The following is a 21152-nucleotide window of genomic DNA, read 5'->3' as shown; positions in this document are numbered from 1 at the left end:
CGACGCCTCTCCTCGATGGGCAACCCCGTCCCTGCGAAAAGACTGGGATGGCCGTTCTCCGCGCGGGAGGCTAATTCCACCATTTCTCGCTAGGGGCGGGCGAGCCAGCTCGAGGCGTCGCGGAGCGGGCGGAACCATTCGCGGGGGACACTCTATCCCCGCCCAGCCCGCTTGCCCAGCGCCTACACCCACTTCCGCCGCGCTTGCTTCGCTCTGTTGCGGCAAGCAGGCCGGGAGGCTCGACTGCCCGGAGGGTCTATCATCGGCTAGCAGGGCCCGGCTCGGCTCGGCCTGAGGAACCCGGTGAGATGGCAGCGGCCGGCCCTTCCGGGAGCGGGATGGCCCAGAAGACGTGGGAGATGGCCAACAACATGCAGGAGGCTCAGAGCATCGATGAGATCTACAAGTACGACCGCAAGCAGCAGCAGGAGATCCTGGCGGCGAAGCCGTGGACCAAGGAGTAAGTGAGCGGGTGGGCAAAGCGGGGGAGGATCTCCTCCCAGGCTACTCTTTGCGGCTCAGTTCGAAGGACTCGGCCCGGACCCCGGTGCTGTTTGGTCCCGGTAGAGGAAGGGCGAGGGGCTGTGATGATGCACCTGCCCTAGATATTACCTCTCATGTAGGACTTGACAAGAAGAGGTAGAGGTGAGTAAGAGATCAAAATGCAAAACTCTGGACAGGTGCAGGTAAGAAAGATTGCCTCTTGGAGATCTTAAGAGAAGAAAAAGTAACAGGTCTTGACAGTCGTTTGTAAAGATGGGGTGAACGAGGGAAGGCGGGGAGTCAAAGATAAATCCAAGGAAAGTAGAAATGATGGGTGAATGCCCCATATCAACACACAGACACGCCATGATTCCTTCATTTTGACACTGAGTGAAGGCAAGGCGGGGGGGGGGGTTATGAAATGAAAAAACAAGCAGCCTCCCAAGAACAAATGTTACTAGCAAAGGAAACGTCTTAAAATGCTGTATGCTGAGAAGTCAAAGGCCTCTTCTGGGAGAAAATAAGTAACTCACACACTTCTGGAACTCCCCCTTCTCACAATTTTCTAGCTATTCCCAAATGTGTGAGGGGTCAGTCATTCGATCTTAATTGAAGCAGGATTATGTACCTGGGTTTCTCACATCCACACAATTTACTGCTGTACAACATAGGTTGCTGGTTACATTAAGAGAGAAACATTTTGTTCTTTTGAAATCTGGATCTATTTTATTAGTTTGAAATATTTATTTGCCACCCTATAACCATGTTCTCTGGGTGCCTTACAACAAATATAAAGGCAATTAAAATATGCATAATAAATCTATAAAATATATTTCATTAAAAATCCATAGCTCTAGTGATAAAGGCCTGGAACAATGAAAAGATTTTACTGAAATGACATCAGATTAGGCATGTGGTGAGCCTCTTTGGGGAGAACATTTTATAGCCAGGCTACCATAAATGAAAACACCTTTTTGTCAGTAGCTACCATATGCACCTCCTGAAGAAGGACCGTAGAAGATCTTATGGTTTAAGTAGGTGCATATGGGTATGTACTATACTGTTGAGTATATCTGTAACCTCTGTGTTTAGCGATTGCAATTCTCCAGCTTCACCTGGTATGCCATCTATTCCTGACCACTATAGTCCTTGTATTGATAACCTCAAAACTGGATTACTGCAATGTGCTCAATGTGTAGAGCTGGCCTTGGGCCTGGTACTGAAACTCCAGCTAGTGCAGTGTTGCAGCTAGACTGCTGAGGAAGGCAAATGGCCAACAGAATTTGACACCTCTGCTAAAATATTTGGCTGCCCACATGCTGCCAAGCCAGGTTCAAATTTCATGCACAGTATTACTATATAAACCCTGAAGAAATTGGGTCCAAGATACCTTAAGGACTGCCTGAGGCCTTACATCACTCTGAGAAGTACTCTTAGTTGTCCTCTTTGTTACAGATGCCCAACTTAATTCAGCTAGAAGTATTTAGTGTCCCTGGTCCCATGCGAAGATTCAGCAGGCATTCTCACTGCTAACTTTCAGATGTCTCAAATATGTTTTTATTAAGATAGTGCTTTACATTCAGTGATTTAAATTTTCCAAAGGTTGGCCAGTCATTTTTGTGATTATTTTGTATTTTTTATGGTGGCATTGTTTTTATTGCCTCTGCATACTGCTGTACACCACCTTGGTATTTCATATCTGGTTGATTTAAAAAATATTCTTTATAAACAAAATATTGTCCCGTATCATTTTATTGATTCTGAGTTTCAGGGTGAGCTCTCTTGCCTTAAATCATTTATTGTACTTTGTGTTTCTTCTTTTCCTTTTCTGTCATAATAGATATTGTGCTAAGCTCTTTTGTTTTTCCATTGCAGTCACCACTATTTCAAGTACTGCAAGATCTCTGCTCTGGCCCTCCTGAAGATGGTCATGCATGCTAGGTCAGGAGGCAATTTGGAAGTGATGGGCTTAATGCTTGGAAAAGTGGATGGCGAAACTATGATTATCATGGACAGCTTTGCTTTACCAGTCGAAGGCACTGAAACACGAGTTAACGCTCAGGCTGCTGCATATGAATATATGGCTGCGTATATAGAAAATGCAAAGCAGGTAAAAAGGGAAGACTGATTTCCTTTTAGCAAATTAGCATTGTGTTAAAACTGTTTATAATCACATCTGGGATTGGAGACGCCTCAGTTTGTAATTTATGAACAACATGTGTTGCCCTTAACCCCAATATGCTGCCACTTACACCACCAGTTGAGTATAAGTTTGGATCAGATTTAGTTCAGATACATTTTTCTCCTCTAGTTACCTTATTGAAGGGCTTCAATGTTGTGTTTTTTTATGCATATTCTTACTGCTTCATTTTCTCCATTTTATGTACATCTTAATTGTCTTAGAAATTTTAAAGAAAATTTCTTCAATTTAATTTCTGCTTTTGTTAAGTGAACAACAAGCTCATTATTTACAAAAATAATAATACGGTAGCTTCTGAGCTTCCTGCCTGGCCATGTTTTTCAGAAAACAATTTTGGAGTAGATGGGCTTTGTGTCTGATCCTGTAGGGCTTTTTATGTTCATACATGGCTTAATTTTGAAATATCTGTGGTTTGCCAACTGTCCAAAAGAGGGCAGTATTCACAATGATTAAATTCAGTTTAACCTGCTTTCTTCCTCTTTCCCTTTTTTAAAAACTTTGGTTAGGTTGGTCGATTAGAAAATGCAATTGGCTGGTATCACAGCCACCCTGGCTATGGCTGCTGGCTTTCAGGAATTGATGTCAGTACTCAGATGCTTAACCAGCAATTTCAAGAACCATTTGTGGCTGTGGTTGTAAGTATATATTGGAATTCAAGCAAATTATTTTTTTTTAAATCATATTTATTAAAATTTCCAATAATAACAGAATAAGAAAAATAGAAAAGATAAAGAAAAGAAAGAAAAGGAAAGACAAATTTAAGCCCTTATTTTCATAACCTTCTTTCTAGGACTCCCTCCTTCCCCTCCTGACTGTATTCCCCTTTCCCTAAGTTGGTTCCACAAGCTCTCATTCCCAATTTAAACCTAATATGTTATACCCATTAGCCAATTTAAATTTATACAATCTTAGCATCACTCATCTTTAACAAAATAGAAAAAGATTTTCCCCCCAAGATCTGCCCCCATTTCCTTCCACGAATTCCCCCTTTTAAAAAAAAAAAAAACACATGTTAGATCAAAATACCAAAGTTATATAAAGAATAAAAGATAGAAGATATAAGAAAATTCAAAAAGTTGGTTACATAGCCTTTGGATTCTAAGATTCCCCCTCCCTTCCCCGGTTTGGATTCCCCATGTCTATCTGTCTGTATGTTGTCAGCCTGGAGGAATTCAAGCAAATTAAATACGAAATAGAGTTAGACAGTAAATTTAAGTTCTATTGCTGGTTTTTTTTGTAACCAGGTAACTCCTATTAAAAAAACTGTTCACACTACTTGGAGACCTTTCTGTTTCTTATATATTGGATGTAATTTCTTTTATATTTTGTTCTATTGAGCCATAAACTCAGCTGCCCTTTTAATTGATCACAACTAATTCAAGTCAGTATTTGCAGGATCACTTTGTAACATTGGAAAACTATGCATATACTGAATTGCCTATCACAGGGTAAGAACTTCTCATTGATTAGTTGAAGACATGCTCATGGGAGCAGATTCTTCTATTAAAACAAATTACATTTACATTTTAAGGGTCTTGTGCAGGACCTAAAATGAAGAAGGATAAGGCTTCCCGAATTCCCTAACTCCTCTGCTGTCTGTATGGACATTGGAGTGTTAGGGTCCATTACTCCCCTTTCCAGAGTTCCCCTGTTCACCAGAGAGAATTTTGTTACTTACACAATGTGAAGCAGAACCAAGAATAGCTCTTGTTATTACACTTGTTATTACAACTAAGACTATTTTCAAGATAGTCTTTAATCAGGAGAACTGTATGTCTAAATAATTGCTTAAGAGAGTTTTAAGAAGCATAAATCAGGAGACAGGTCTATTGTTGGCTGGGAGGTGGGTACCAAATTTAGCCTCCCCAGCCTGTTTTTACTACTACTACACCTGAAGAACATCAGCTTGCAGAGAAGTCAGAAGGTTGTAGCCAGTTAGTGCTACATCTTTAGCTGCTTCAGAAGCCTATTTATTTGGAGGCTTGATTGTTGGTGGACTTGCTCCTAGGTGTGAGATTGGAGAGGGGGCAGGAGTTATGTGAGTGAGCTTAGCTTCTAAGTAAGAGGATGAATGCTGGAGAGCTATGTGGAGAGAGGATGAATGCAGTTCACAAATGCATATCTAGTACAATTGGTGGGTATTTGGTAATTATGCATTCATTGTTCCTTTATTGCATTTTCCCTTTGCCTAAATACTCTATTCACCCCTTAAGGGGCCTTAGGACCAAAAGGTAAAGGGACCCCTGACCATTTGGTTCAGTCGTGACCGACTCTGGGGTTGCAGTGCTCATCTCGCTTTATTGGCCAAGGGAGCCGGCGTACAACTTCCAGGTCATGTGGCCAGCATGACTAAGCCGCTTCTGGCGAACCAGAGCAGTGCACAGAAACGCAGTTTACAACAGCAACAAAATTATCTTGTGGTATTTCTAGACTTTGAACTTACATTGTGGAATGTCCAGTAGAAAAGTAAAACTTTTAACATATTGGGGTAGAAGCCAGTATTTGCTCAAACCTCTCCATTGTGGGCAGCTGTGTCAAATGGTGCTACAGTAGAAAAAGAGGGAATCATTCGAAATTGGGTTGAAGAATCTTGCACCAATGGAACAGTTTCTTCTATTGATTTTAGGTAGTTCTCTCATCATTTTGCAGCCCCATATGAAACGTCCCACAATGTTCAGGAGGTTTTCAGGAGAGACTTTATTGGAAGCAGGAGAGGAGGCAAGATTAGTTGTGCAAGCTTCCATTCATTCATGCAACCACTAAGTTTAAGCCACCAAGCTAGAATCTTTGAGTTTCTACAAAAGTCATATTATATTTATATTTTTTGGATAGGTACTAATCATCATTCTACTATAAAGGTTAAAGTGATCGGAATAATGCCCTTGATCTATAGCAGCGATGTCCAACTCTTCCTCCCTAAAAAGAAGCTCAACAACTTTGGCCTCCCTCCCCCCCCCAAAAAAAGAAGCTCCCCCTAACAAAAGCTCCTCCTCCCTCCAATGACAATGGGTAGATCACCGCCAGTTTTTTTATACTGGGAGTAGCTCACAGTCTCTTGGGAGTTGAAAGTGCCTGATCTAGAGTTAAGAAAATTGTGTTCAATTGCTTCTTAGAGTGCATTTTGTACAGTAATTCTCAAATGCATTTTACAGATTGACCCAACAAGGACAATATCTGCAGGAAAAGTAAATCTTGGAGCTTTTAGAACATATCCTAAGGTAACAATAATTATATAACCAAATGTATATGATGTAAGGATCCACCCTATGGATTTATTTTGTTTATTTAGCAAAATTTATATACAGTTTGATTGTAAGAAAAAATAACATTCCAAATGCATTACAAATGCTTTTTATTGATAATTAAAATTATCAAGCATCTAAAAATATTTAAAAGACTGTTAAAATCAATAGTAGCTAAAATATATATAAAACACATGTAACTTCTGCAGGACTGTGTAGGCTTGCCTAAACAAAAATGTTTTCAGCTGTTGCCAAAAGAATACAGTGAAGGTGCCTGCCTGATGTCAACAGGTAGGAAGTTCCAAAGTGTAGGTGCTGCCACACTAAAATAGTGATTTCTTACAAAGGCAAAATGAGTATTATGTGGCACCTGTGATCATGCCAGTTCCACATACGAGAGCAGTGTACTGGGCATATCTAGGGGAAGGGAATCCCACAAGAAAACTGGTCCCAAGCTGTTAAGAGCTTTGTATACTAAAAGGAACACTTTGAACCTGGACCTGTAGCAAATGGACAGTCATTGCAGATCTCTGAGCAGAGGTATTATATATGGACATGGTCTCACTTCTGTCAGCAGCCATGCTGCAGCATTCTGCACTAGTTCCAGCTTTCAAATCAAGTGCAGGGGAAGCCCCATGTAGAGTGCACTGCAGTAATTCAGTTTTGAAGTTACCAATGCTTGAACTACTGTAGTCAAGCTCTCCTGGTCCATAGTTTTCACAGCTGGGTAAAAGGCGCTTTAGCCACTGACAGTACCTGGGCCTCCATTTACAGAGCTGGATCCAGAAGCACCCTATATATATATATACCTGTTCCTTTAGGAGGAATGCAACCCTGTCCAGGACAGGCAGTTGACCAATTTATCAGACACAACAACTACCACTCGTCCACAGTGCCTCTGGGTCTTGCCAGGATTCAAGCTCAACTTATTTTCCCACATCCATCCCACCAGTGCATCCAGACACCATTCCATGGCCAGCCTGGCCTCTCCTGATTCAGATGTTATGGATAAATGAAGCTGAGTATCATCAGCATGCTAATGGAAAAATCTGGATCTGTTTATATGAAAAGATGTTGCCTTACAACTTCAGTATCATAATTTGTTTCTTTCTCCTTCAGGGCTACAAGCCTCCTGATGAGGGCCCTTCGGAATATCAGACCATCCCACTTAATAAAATAGAAGACTTTGGTGTGCACTGTAAACAGTAAGGAATTATTTCCTCATAGATAGATTTCAAAATGTTTTCCAGCTTGAAAAGAAATGTTTGAAAAGATTTGTGAAATACCCAAGGCTTCTTGGATAGTCATATATTGAGGGGGGTGGGAGGTATGTTTTCCTTTTGAAACAAAAAGAGGACAGTTGCTCACTAACAAACAAGAGGTTCCAGCCTTCCTCTCTGAATGGAGTTTTTCTCATGGAATACTCCACTGGAAGAAGGGGGAGGAGGCAATTTTCTCCTATTCTTCTCCCTGTAAACTCCAGTGCTCCCGAAAAAGTTGGTCCAGAAGTGAGGGGTACTCTGTAGAACAGCATTCCCAATGCATTGTGAGGAAATTTTATCAACAATGTGTTGCTTAAATGAGTTTTAGTAGAAAAGTTGTTCTGGGCAGTTTTTCCTCAAGAAGCATTAAACTTGATAAAAGTTTCCTTGCAGCACATTGAGAACTATATCTAATATGCAGCTGTCCACTGTTTTGTTTTTGGATTTTTCTATGGCTGTTGTTTATCCCCTCTCCACTTCTGTGTAGGTGTTTGTTTTGCCCTATTCAAAGCTCAGGCGAAGGGTTATGGTGATAGTTCAGTATCCGCAATACAATCATTCTGGTATATGTTTTGAGCATAAGACTACTGTGTGGCACTTTGTGGAACCAAGGCACGATTGATATTGCAGACATGAAATGCTCCCTTAAATACTATCATACTGGGTGTACTGGACTGTTTTAGAATAGAGGTAGAGAACCTATGGCTCTTCAACTCTTGTCATTCTGGCTAGGGCTGATGGGAGTTGGAGTCCAGCAGCATCTGGAAGACCACAAGTCTCCCCACTTCTTTTAAAAGGAAAGATGACATTATTTCTTGGTCACATTTATGTTCTTGGGATTTGTCTATATTTGAGAGTTTTTAAAATGTAACATTTCATTGTGCAGTTCATGTTGAAAGTTGTTCATATACTTTTCTTGCAAAACAGGTATTATGCTTTAGAAGTCTCCTATTTCAAATCCTCTTTGGATCGCAAGTTGCTTGAGCTTTTGTGGAACAAATACTGGGTGAACACACTAAGTTCATCTAGTTTGCTTACTGTAAGTATCTTCGTGACTTTTAACCCTGATCAGTATGGTGTTCCAAAAATAAGCACTTTGGAAGTTCTTTCTGTAGGCTGGAAGATAAAACGAAACAGGAACAGAGAGGTATATGGAAGTGGAACCCAAGAGAAGCCTGTGCAGTGTACATGTTCTGTGCAAGTGATCTTGTATCCAATTACAAATCAGTCAGCACAAATCTGTTGCAAACTTTATGTTGAATTCATTGCAAGGAAAGAAGCTGGAAAGAGGCCAACTTTCTTCCCTCCGGCTTTTTGCATCTTTTCAGAGAGTGCTGTTTATCTTGTCTAGCAACTAAATATTCTAAATTTAATTTCTAACTGGCTACTGCTAAAAGACAGCGTAAACTTTAAAAGAACTAAAGTGCTTTAAATGAATTTTAATTACATTATTGCCTTACGCACAAAACAAAGTCTAGTGGTTGTAAATGTTTTAAAGGTGGTTACTTGCTCAACATAGACTGTTCCAATTAGAAGCATTAATGGCAGTTAAAGAAACGTAAAATCTTATCTTCCAAATGCAGAATGCAGACTACACTACTGGGCAAGTATTTGATCTATCAGAGAAATTAGAACAATCAGAAGCCCAACTGGGTCGAGGAAGTTTCATGTTGGGTTTAGAGTCCCATGACAGAAAATCAGAGGACAAACTAGCCAAAGCAACAAGGGACAGGTAAGGTCTTCTCCTTAACTATATGATTTCAGAACATAAATTATTATGATTAAAATCACTTTAATCACTACCTGTGGGCTGTTGTGACATATCACTTGCCAGTTTCATGGATTATTGAGTTTTCTTTTTAAGTCTTTGGAGCTCCTAGATGTTCCACCATTCCATTTGTTCCACCATTTTTCTTTTTATGTCATCTTTAGAATATAAGCTTAAGTAAGTATGAGGAGAGATTGACACAATGGATCGATAAGTGGATCTGTGCTGCAACTACACTTGGAATACTATGTCACGTCAAAAAGGTTATGGTAGAGTTGGGAAAGGTTCAAAAAAAGACAACGAAAATGATCAGAGGGATTGAGGATCTTTCCTATGAAGAAAGGTTGCAACATTTGGGGCTTTTCAGTTTAGAGAAAAGTGGAGACATGATAGAGATGTATAAAGTGAGGCATGGTGTAGAGAAAGTGGATAGAGATGTTTTAGCATTAGAACTTTTGGACATCTAACAAAACTGAATGTTGAAAGATTCAGACAAAAGAAAGTGCTTCACAAAACACAGTTAAATTGTGGAATTCACTCCTGCAAGTAACAATGGCCCCTACCTAACAAGAGAGGCTTTAAAAAGGATTAGACAAATTCATGAAGAATAAGGCTATAACGGCTACTAGCTATGATGGCTATGTTCTCCCTCCACTATCATAGGAAGTAAGCCTCTGCATATCAGTTGCTGGGAATCATAAGTGAGGATTTGGTGCACTCATGTCCTGCTTTCGGGCTTCTCACAGGCATCTGGTTGGCCACTGTGAGACAAGGATGCTTTACCAGATGGACCATTGCCCTGACCCAGCAGGCTTCTCTTACGTTCTTTAGTGCATGCAACATGCAACTTTAGTGTATATTGAAACAATATACTACTTCTCTATGTATCTGTCTCAGATCTTTAAACTACTATTGACATAGTACAATAGCTGACATTTATTTTTGTTTTAGATTTGAGGTGTCAGACACATAATGTCTGAAATTGTATGTTTCCATATAAAGCATGTTTGAATTTACCTTTTAAAACAAACAACAGTTCAGTCAACTATCAGACGCTATGTCTGCCTTTTCATAACTGGATGGTTGTAGAGATTCATGGGGTTATGGGCACCGTGAGCTTCTTAGACATCTGAATAACTTGTAATATAGTGACAGAATTGCATTTAGCCAGCTTTAAATTTATGCCTTTGTTTTCCCCCAGCTGCAAGACCACCATAGAAGCAATACATGGATTGATGTCTCAGGTTATTAAGGACAAACTTTTTAATCAAATTAACATTGCTTGAAGTATATCACCGACCGATACGTATCTTCAGAATGGAGACAAACATACCTAGTTGGACTTGTTCAGTTTGGAGCTGAAGCCAGAATGGAAATCTTCAGTTAATTTGTTGTACTTTAAATCATCTCTACCACCTCTTTGCTCAATTTTAAGAACAGTGCTCTAAAATTTATTGTAATCTGTTCTTTACCATAAAGTTTTGGTTGTTGCTTCAAAAGAACAATAATTGTGACTGTTTCTGGATTTTGGAAGTTTAGAATTTATCTCTTTGTCAATCTGCAATAAAGATCTCTTTAAAATGGCCAGCTGCTTTTTTCATTTGCTTTGTTTCATTTTATCTCTGAAATTTATCATTCTTTCTCATTCCCATGTAGAACTCTTGAGCCAGAAACCGTAAATTGTCCCAAGCTTAGACCGAGCAGCCTCTCTACTTCTCAGTGCAAAAAACACTACAATTTGTCTCTGGTACATTATCTGCTCTGTACATGTCTTAGAGCAGAGTTCCTTCTTGAAGCTCAAACCTCTAGAATACAGACACAGACAAACACATTTGTGAACATGGTAGTTGTGGTTTTGTCTTGAAAGCCTGTGTAACTGTTTTATGTAGACTCCATAGGCTTATGTTTTCCAAGATCGCTTTGCACTTCTAGTCACCAACTTTGTTGTGTGGATTACTGCATCTGTACTGGAATAGTTTTAAATAAGTTTTTACTGTTTTGTTACTTGTTTGCTACTGTGGGCTCCTTTGGGGAGAAAGGTGAGGTATAAAATTTTAAAATAATGCTGTTAAGGCATGGTTTGAGAAACAACATTTTACCAGCAGTCATGGTGAGACTTCCTCTGGTATCGCTATCTGTTTTAGAACAGAAGCAGGGGGAAAGAGGATGAGTAAGAAGACCCTCTTGTGCAAGCAAGATGCCTCAACTGGATGTAGCCCCCCCCCCTTTATTTTTACATTGGGAATAGAAAAATCTCATAATTGGAGCATACTTTTCAATAATTTCAGAAACCAACTATTTAAGTGTCCATAATTCCTCTTGTCGCTCTTTACCTGTTGCTCTAAAACAAATTAGCATCTTATTTTAGTCAAGCCAATGGATGTAAGTAAGCTGCACACCGTATAAGCTGAGCCTAACACCCTTTCATAGGGCACAGATAGAGATCTGGGCACCCACTTTTATCAAGTCTATTCTGTTGAAGTATAAATACCCTGTAAGTGTATAAACCGTCCCACAAGACTAGTTTATTTCCTGATTTAAGTACTACAAATTTAAAATGTGGTCTAGTCTTAAGATTTCAAGGAACTTAGGTAACTGATAATGCTTGAATAAAAATGTAAGTGATTGGTGCACTGCTGAAAAAGGAAGCCACTTTCATTGAACAGTATTGTTCTGCAATGCATTCTCACTGATTTGAAGCTATCACTTTAAGATATGTTGGAGGTAATATACAAAAACTCTTCCAGCTTGGAGGTTCCTTGTTTTTAAAATCAACACAATGTCTAGCCAGTTTTTATTTTGAACAGTCACAATATTGAACAATACAATAGTACAATGGTATACAGTGAACACCTTTTGAAAATAAGCATGACAAGGCCACGAAGCTTGGAATTATTCTCAGTGTTTCGCAGTTTGAATATGGTATGTTGCAGAGATAAAAGATTACAGGAAAACTCTGTGAATGATATGATGCAGATGTAAGAATAATGCATGCACAGGAATTCATTTATGCTCCTGAAGTCTGCACTGTGTCTAAATTCGTTGTATAAACTTAAGTGAAAACATACTGTTTACCTTTCAGCATTCTTCTATATTTCTGGATTATTTTAAAGTTAGTTAAACTGCAATGGCAACTTTGGTGAGCAGGAGCAATAGCTTTCTTTGAGTAACTAGTTACATAAAACAGTGCTACAACTGCACTATTGTTCTCATATTTTGTATACATTTAAAGTATGAATGTGGATGCATCTGTAGACACACACATTGTATGTTTAAGACTTAGAATTGCTCCACGTATTTACTCATCAATACTTTTGAACTATCCAGTTCCTCCATAAGTATATACGTTACTTTATAAAATGACAAAAAACAAAACAAAAAACAACCTCTAGACTCATCTTCCAAGTTCAGGTTGTTTATATGATTTGTACTAAACTTGCATGATGGACTCCATAGATTTTCTGTAGTTCTAAATGTTTTAGCACAGCTGACTGAGTGAAGGGAAGCAGGGATTTACCTGGAATACTTCTATCTCATTGCTCTGTCTGACTTACGCTTTTATAATTATGCCGGTGGCGATGTCCTTTTACAGTAGATGTAGATCTGGGTGTCCTAGTGGGAGGTTATATATCTGAGGCAGTTTGTGGAAAAGAGACATGCATGCTTACTCGTGTGCTGGCACATCCATTTCCCCCTCTTCTTTTTTTTTTTAGGACCATATTAAAATGGAGACAGGATGAACAGCCCTACCTGTTCTACACTGTTTTTCAATTGTACTATTTTATAGTATTAGTGTATTGAAAACAAAATATAATATACATAATATTGAAATGATGACCTGCCTTACACAGTTGATCTCAGAAGTAAAAATATTGTAAAGGTGTCAGCAAATGAAGTGTTACACACATGGATAAAATGGATTAAAAATTAGTCTTTCTTTGATTTTCTCCAGGCTGCAGTTTTGCACAACTTTTTTGTGCAAACAAATCCTACTGAATACAGTGGAACTTACTTTTGAGTAAACATGCATAGAATTGTGCTATGAGACTGAGTATCTTAAAATTGCTTGATCACATTAGATGTGTAGGTACTGACACAGAACTAAAAAATATAGCACTTTGGGTTTTTTCTCATGTTCATAGCTACACGGATCACAGCAAATACTGTGTTTAAGACAGACAGGATGCAGAATGTGTTGCTGTTGTACTTGGAAGTCACAAAATCTTATCTCTTCTTGCATTCAGATCTACTAAAATTCCACTCTTTATCCAATGTTTTATTCAGAAGGCTCTTCTAGTGCCAAACTGGACGGCATTTCAGCACCAGCCAAAGACCATTTTATTTTCCCAGGGTTTTTAATTGTTGCTTTTAAGCTGTTTGGTGTTTGATAACTCTGCTTCTTCTATATTGCTCTTTTATACTGTGATGTTTGAATGTTGTTTTAATATTTTTGCTTTAGTATGTTTTGTTTGTAATTTTAATTCTTTTGTAAGCTGCCCTGGGAACTTGTTAAGGGTTAGAATATAAATCAAATAATTAAAAAAAATTGATACAAATGTATCAAAATGAGCTTGATAACTTGTTTTAAGTACTTGGAAGAAAGAAATTGCTGAACTGTATTTGATCATATCAATGATTAATGGCTTGACTGTAGATCTATTTTTTTTTTTTGCCGAGGCATAGGGACAACCAACATTGGGGAGCCTCTTGTAAGCTAAGCAGCATTCATATTTATTTTGGAGTTAAGCACTATTATGCTGAACTTTGAAATGACCTAATAAAATGGAAGGCAAAAAAATCCTTCAGGGCACATTTTGATTAACTACATTCACATTTTTCAGTCATATTAACAAAGAAAGTGGTTCAGTTTTGGCCCCTATTCTTTCATCATTCATAATGGAGACAAATGAATTGTTAATTTTATTATAAAATTGTCAGGGGTCTAGGAAAATGTCTCTGTGTGTTTTTGAATACTGGTTAAGGTTGGTGAGAGTTGTAATCCAAAATATCTGAATGATACTAAGCTGGAAAGGCTCTCGTGGAATACCCTTCAAAGACCTGCACCCATAAAAATGCACTTTGCACCTTCTGTGCTCTTCCCATTTTTGTGGGTGGGTTTGTGGGTGGGTGTGCGCGTGCAGCCACTGATAACCTTACATTCAGTAATGCAGTGGAGTAGGAACATCAGCAAGACATCTCCAGTACCTTTTCATAAAAGGAGTGATGACATATGCTGCTAACAAAGTATTTGTCAGTGGTGTAAGCTTGGATGGTGGGTCTAGCACATTTTTGTTAGATAGGCTAGACTCAGTAACTGACCCAAGCTCACTCTGCAAACTTCATGACTGATCATGGATATAAACACAAATCTTCACAGTCTTAGACCAGCATCATAGTCTAACATCCATGAAATACCAATAAAATGGGTGTTGTGCTATATATTGCTGCTTTTTTGGAAATATTAGTACAGCTTACTGTATTTTTATTCTCTTAGGAGTCATGGATATGGACCACTTTAGGGTGTGATTATGGGGTTTGACATGAGAGCTCCTGTACTTCAAATTGTAACATGTCATAGCCAATGTCCAGTAGTATGCACATCATATACAGTATAGGCATTAGCAGGGAAGCCTAAGTAATTGAGGCAGTTTCATATGAATAAAGATGAGCTAATTTGGGGCACGCACTATGTAAAATAATGTTTGAGAATAGTTTTGGATCATAATGGAGAGAAAGTGCATGAACCCTTTGAGAGGAAATTAAATTGTTTTAGAAACCTTCATTTTTACTGAAGTCTACATTCAACTCCTATGTAATTCATCTATCATTTCCTGTGTAAATTTCTCTGTTTATTTTAGACTCAGTTACCTTAGCACTTATGTATAACAGCAATGGCACTACTATTAAAAAGGAAATTAATATATGCGTTGCATGCAATCTTTTGTGATTGTAACCATCTGCATTTTCCCCAGTTGTTGAAAGTAACAGTCATTCATTTGATGTATCACTTGAATTTGGATTTAAACAAATACATTTAAACTAATGCAGTTTTACTGCTTGTTGTGAAAGAAAGGTGTTTGCTGGATGCTAGTGTTTTGCTGTGTTCAATAAGAACAGGAATGGGAGGGGAATGTTTACAATGTGGTGCCTTCTTGAAAACGCACTGTGTCCACTATGAATTATCCTAACAAATGTTGATTTTCAATAGATATTAAGAGCTAAACACTTTATTTATTAAAAGTAACGTGTGTTTACATTGAATTGTGATATTTATCTCTTTTGGTGTATGTGCCCATTTCACTGCCTTAACTGGTTCTGGTTTAAAAGACAGGTGGAGCTGGGTATCATCTGCATATTGATGAACACTCAACACAAACCCCCTGATGATCTCTCCTAACAGCTTCATGTAGATGTTAGAAAGCATGGGGGAGAGGACGGAACCCTGAGGCATCCCACAAGTGAGAGCCCAGGGGTCTGAACACTCATCCCCCACCACCACTTTCTGGACACGGTCCAGGAGAAAGGAGCGGAACCACTGTATAACAGTGCCCCCAGCTCCCAACCCCTCAAGACAGTCCAGAAGGATGTTGTGGTTGATGGTATCAAAAGTCACTGAGAGGTCCAGTAGAACTAGAAAACAGCTCTCACCTTTGTCCCTAGCCCACCGGAGATCATCGACCAGTATGACCAAGGCAGTTTCAGTCCTGTGGTGAGGCCTGAATCCCAATTGGAAGGGATCCAAATGGGCCGCATCCTCCCCAATAGAACAATATTTAACACACCCAATAGAACTTTAAAGTGTTTAATTTTTATTAGATTGTGCCTTTTTGGCAGCACCCAGATTATAGTAGCATGAATTTTATAAGCAAAAACAATTATTATCACAAAGTAAGGTTGTGTGGATAGTGGGGCTGATTTGAAGCTGATCTGATCTTAGTGTTTATTGCCTGCGTTGTCTGCACTGAGTTGGGCCAAATTATAGAGAAGTATTGGTAGCTTTGGGTTCTTTTCACATACATTGCTGGAAAAGCCTGGTTGTAGTACAGCCTCCTACAGTGCTAGTCTAGATTTTGCAATCCTGCAGCAGCCACTCAACTCAGCAACCATGCAAAACTGACTGGAGTAGCAGGCAGCCAGGGCACCATTAGTGGCTAGTGTTGGATAGGTTCCAATCCATCCTAAGCACTGAACTTCCTGGATGACCTTGGGCAAACTTTCAGCCAGAAATGGTGGGAGGGAGATCCTATGCCTGGAAAGAAGGGCAACAAACCCATCTTCCAAGGCCATTTGTGTGTGATGAAGTTTTGAACTGATCTCTGCAGCTCTGTGAGCATAAAAATCCACGCACAGAGGTAGCAAAGCAATTCTGCCTTGGCTTTATCTCTCTGTCCTCACAATACAACAGTCTTTGCATGACCAGGTGCCTCACAAGAGCTAGAAGTAGCATTGTGGGAAATTAATATAGCAGCTCAGGGAGAGCCATCCAGGGCTGCTCAGATAAACAGTCTCTCTTCCTCTCCTCCCCCTCTCCATACCTACATACATACTGCAGGCCCCTAAAAAGTCGTGGACTTCAGCAGCTGCCCCAGAATGCCAAGTGCTGGCATTGGGTCTGTCTGATATAGTTGTACCTTGACAGTGAACTAACTAACTAACCATATACATAAAATTTACTTTACAGAGTTCCTCAAAGACAAAGTCTTTTTGTATTCTGACAACCTGAAAATACACAGACAATATTTCAACGTTCTATGCCAGTAGATTAGAATCTTATTTCAAATCCTGATGAACAAATATTTTCTCTTAAATCTCACATAATATATTTTTAACTGAATTAGTAACAGAGACGGCTTTAGACACCTGCAAAAACTACAGCTACAAACAAGTCAAAGGTCTGAGGGCAAGGTAAGTTTAATAATATAAAAGCCCCTTTTTAAGGGGATATATTTCCCAGAACAAGAACCTTTAGGGCACAGTCAGTTTTGATTGCAAATTGAAATACAGGAATAAGTTTATATTGTAATATTTTCTGTCATTTGATAAGTAGGCAAATGAACTTCCAAATTTGAAAGATTTAAAAGTTTTATAGATCCTGCCAAATGCTAGGAAGAAATGGAAATGTTGAAGCTCATCTGGGATAACTCAAAAACTCATTAGGCAACATGTGCTCTTATAACAGCACAGAACCGAGGCCAGTGACAATTAAGCATATTTATGGTTCATTAACTTAAATAGGATTTCTTCATGTAACAACTGTTTTTAGAATTATATGTCCTAAATTATATGTCCTGCATAGATTTGTTCCGTGGGCTGGAGGGTCCCCAACCATCTTAGCCCTTAGCTATCCATTTCCAGCTGCGGCAGTGCCATACTAGCTTATGGACTTTAAAAAACAACTCCCTTGTAGACTCCTTCACCACTGGGAATAACTGCGTGTTTCCCCCAAATGTTTAAAAAACGGGAAACCCCTAGTGCAACCTGTCATCCCATCCCAAGTAATCCCTTCCATTACACTGGAACTGGCTATTGTGTTCCTGGTGTATTGTCACTACCGTTTATGACGTCACGTATAGCATTAAAGGGGGGGTGCATAAAAAATAATGTCACTCCTCTGCGCATGATGAATCCTGATTACACAAAGGCATTTTACTCTAGAAAAGCCTTTTTTTCTTGTCCACTTTAATACTAAAGTTGCTAAGGTGGCCTGAGAATTTTATATACTGTCCTAGCAACTGCAATACATTAACATTATACCATTTTCCTCTAATCAGCAAAATGGATGGGTTAAAAAAGAAGCAGTAACAGCAACTGAATAATTCCATTTTTTACTTAGGTGGTGGTATAGCCTTGTATGGAGTGTGCCATTTCACAATGCAGTTGGAGGTGTCCAGTTAAAAAAACAATGCGCAGATACAGCATGGGGAAGGCTAGATACAGCATGGGGAAGGCTTAATCTTCCTTCAAATTAAGAGTTCCTGCCTGCAATCTTAAGTGGAGCAGCTGAAGCAAAAGTTTACCTGCAAAGTTCATAACAGGTGTCCTCAGCCGCCAACGAGATGCTAAGGAGAAAGAAGCCCACCTCAGACTCATTGAAATGAATGGCACTTCCAAGCAAACATGCACAGGAATGCACTTCACAGCTCTCCCAAAAGGGAGTGCTCAGCTTTGGCTGGCTAAACCAATCATCTCGACAACAGATGAAACATTAGCTGAGGAAAATAATCTAGAAGGTCCACGAGAAGAACGGCGGGTTTATTATCATTCTTCAGTAATAGTACTGCGCGGAAAAGCAGCTCCAAACCCCGAGGTTTGGGACGGGGCAGATTCAAAAGGAACCCCAAAACAGTAAAAAAGGAAGTCTACCTCTTGGAAGTACGGTATATTATTTTTTTCCCCTATTGACGACGTCGTCGTCCGAACAATTTAGAATTGCATTAAAAATGTGTGTTCTGTAGCACACTTTATTATATATTCCCTATATCTTTAACAAAGCGGGGGGGGGGGGAGGATTCGGCCGTTAAACGATACGTCTCACACACACAAAAATGGAATCAAGTCCCTTTGTGAGGTAGCCGCGCGAACTCAGCTGCGCGCGCCGTTTCGAATGTCAGCGGCATTCAACCCGCCGGGAGAAGCCCCAATAACAGGCAATTGCTAGGCGGCGACCGCGCCGAGCAGACGTGAAATTGCGCGTGCGCAAACCCTTACCTTCTTCCTCCTCCTCCCGGCTCCTTTCCCCGCTTCGACCGCGACTCGGGAGCGCGCTTCGCTGCGCGGGTCGTAGGTGCGCTCTTGCGCCTCCCGCTGCCCGCGGAAGTGTTTGGACAGGCGACCTTTTCTGCCTCCATAGCAACGCGCTTGGCGTCTCCGTCCGTGGCGGCGAAGCCTCTTTGCCTGTGTTCACACGCGCCCTGCTGCGACCCGTCCCCTTACCTGTCGCTGGCGTTTGGCGGGGAAAGAGGTTGTGGGGAAGCGCTGGGCAGAAGGGCGTGGAGTTCGTGTGAGTGGGGAAGGAGACCCGTTTGCGTCGGTGTCGGTGAATAGCGGGGCTTCGGCGGCCCAGCCGCCTTCTTGAGACATCATATAATTTGCTAGTGTAGGCGCGTTAGCCCTTGCCACACTTCGTCCGAAGGGAGACGACAGTCCTTCTGAGGAGCCCGTATCAAGTGTGGTTTGTGTGTAGCCCCGTAGAAACTGCCCCCCACCCCTTGGCAATCTTTCCCTTCCGACACTTTTATTTCCCCCAGTCTGGGCTCGATCTGATAAGCTGAGAGAAAAGCGATTAGGGATGCAGGCAGATATGCTAGTGCTTCGTTTGCCATCTCCCCCACTCTTCTTTCTATATGCATGGGTGTAGCTGGGAGGGGGTCAGCTGCCCGCAAAAGAATACAAATCAATACAAATCTGAGGTTCTGCCCCCCCTAACAGAAGCCTCTCCCCCCCCCCAACAAAAATCCTGGCTAATTTCAGCATTTTTAACACGCCAAGATGATTCCAGCACTACCACCATGCATAACAGTAAATTGAAGTGTCCCTGCATGACACATCGCAGAATTATAAGGAAGTCGGGACCCCCAAAATCATCTAAACAGGAGGAGGCATTCGCTTGTTCTGTGGCATTCAAGACAACTTTCCAGAAAAGGGTGTTTCTGGGTATTGCCTTTTACCCAAAATTAATGGTCAGGCTGCAATATTTTGCAGCTGGGAAAATGTGATTCTCCCCACCCCTTCAGCTAGAAGCATTGCTACTGTAAGGACCATCTTTCATCCGCTGAATAACCCCTATACAAAAGGCAAACCAGAGAACCATGGGCGAAGCCAGAATTTATTTAAGGCGGGGCAGGCTTTATATTAGGGGGGCAGAGAACCGAGTTAACTAACTGCCCAGTTGTGTCACAGGTAAATATTTTTATATATTTACTTGATTTGAGGGGGCAGCTCACCCCCCTGGTTATGCCCTTGCTTAATCATCGTGCCCATTACACAATTTTGAAATTTCAAAGAGTTCAAATTCATTTGACCCTTAAATATAAAAAAGTGGTTGAAGTTCCATTTTGCTACCAGCAGTGCTGTACCATTTCCTGGGCCTTTTCTACTTGTCAAGCACTGGTATTTCTACAGATCATTTTAATTTAGAAGTAGTGAACAGCAGTAAATTTATTTCTTGCCCATATCAATAGGACATCTTTCTCACAACTGTTATATGAGGATTGTCCCTGGATCAAGATGAACACAATATAGCACTATACTTGTTTTTAAAAGGTCCTAGAATTCCATATTCTAGAGGCATTTCTGGGTAAAAAGCATTCCAATTTGATGAAAGGTTTTCAGATTTTAAAAATATCATAGTGATATCAATCTTTGCATTCATCAGATTTGCCAGTACAGTGGTACCTTGGTTTAAGAACAGCTTAGTTTATGAGCAACTTGAATTAAGAACGCTGCAAACCCGAAAGTAGGTGTTTTGGTTTGTGAACTTTGCCTTGGAAGCAGAACACATTCCGCTTCCTGTTGAGTGTAAATTGAACCCCCCGCTAAGGGAAAGCACGCCTTGGTTTAAGAATGCTTTGGTTTAAGAACGGACTTCCAGAACAGATTAAGTTCGTAAAGCAAGGTACCACTGTACTGAAATGAGCTTACCTGACTCAATTCTGTGTATCTTCTCACATATACAGTAGTGTTGGGAGCTCTAAGGTTCTGGGATCAGCATTTTCTAGTACTTTGTGAGGTGGGGGATCAGGAAGAAGAGGAAGCCCCAGGACTTTTTATTAAAGTACCCATAGTTTTTTGTAATAAATATATTTTTTTGCAGTATTGTCACTCTGTGACCACCAGTTTAATTATCAGCCAGAAGTGAGTCCCTTTAAAAGGAACTCAATTTCAAGATAGTTAATAGGACTTTAATTCCAAATTAGGATTATAAAGTCAGGTGTAGCTTGACTGAAAAGCTTTGAATAAAAGGTTGCCCCTATGAAATATATATATATATATATATATATATATATATATATATATATATATATACACACACACACACACATACATACACACACACACACACACGTACTTATAAGAATCCTAGATGACAAGTGCCATCTGAGCAGAAGTCCTTATCTCAAACAGAAACAAAGCTTATTCTGAAATACTGTAGTACTTGATCACTACTATGTTTTTCCCCTTCAAAACTACAGTCGTAC

The 21152-nt window shown here is 40.0% G+C and overlaps 1 protein-coding gene across 1 annotated transcript; it reads left to right on the top strand.

Annotated features, from left to right (window-relative positions):
- The first annotated feature begins 171 nt into the window (after positions 1-171).
- COPS5 (COP9 signalosome subunit 5) lies at positions 172-10540 on the top strand. Its single transcript, XM_082233960.1, has 8 exons — positions 172-460; positions 2359-2593; positions 3190-3318; positions 5836-5901; positions 7045-7130; positions 8115-8226; positions 8771-8919; positions 10157-10540. The coding sequence occupies exons 1-8, from the start codon at positions 309-311 to the stop codon at positions 10239-10241; spliced, it is 1014 nt and encodes a 337-aa protein (XP_082090086.1). The 5' UTR covers positions 172-308; the 3' UTR covers positions 10242-10540.
- Positions 10541-21152: the final 10612 nt, after the last annotated feature.

The sequence above is a fragment of the Podarcis vaucheri genome (genome assembly GCF_965113315.1).
Source record: "Podarcis vaucheri genome assembly, chromosome: 8".
NCBI lineage: Eukaryota > Metazoa > Chordata > Lepidosauria > Squamata > Lacertidae > Podarcis > Podarcis vaucheri.
This window is presented reverse-complemented; position numbering and strand designations above follow the sequence as displayed.

Coding starts and splice junctions, on each gene's coding strand:
- COPS5 (XM_082233960.1), top strand. CDS start 309: ATGGCAGCGGCCGGCCCTTCCGGGAGCGGGATGGCCCAGAAGACGTGG. Junction 2,594..3,189: donor ATATAGAAAATGCAAAGCAG/GTAAAAAGGGAA, acceptor AACTTTGGTTAG/GTTGGTCGATTAGAAAATGC. Junction 8,920..10,156: donor GCCAAAGCAACAAGGGACAG/GTAAGGTCTTCT, acceptor GTTTTCCCCCAG/CTGCAAGACCACCATAGAAG.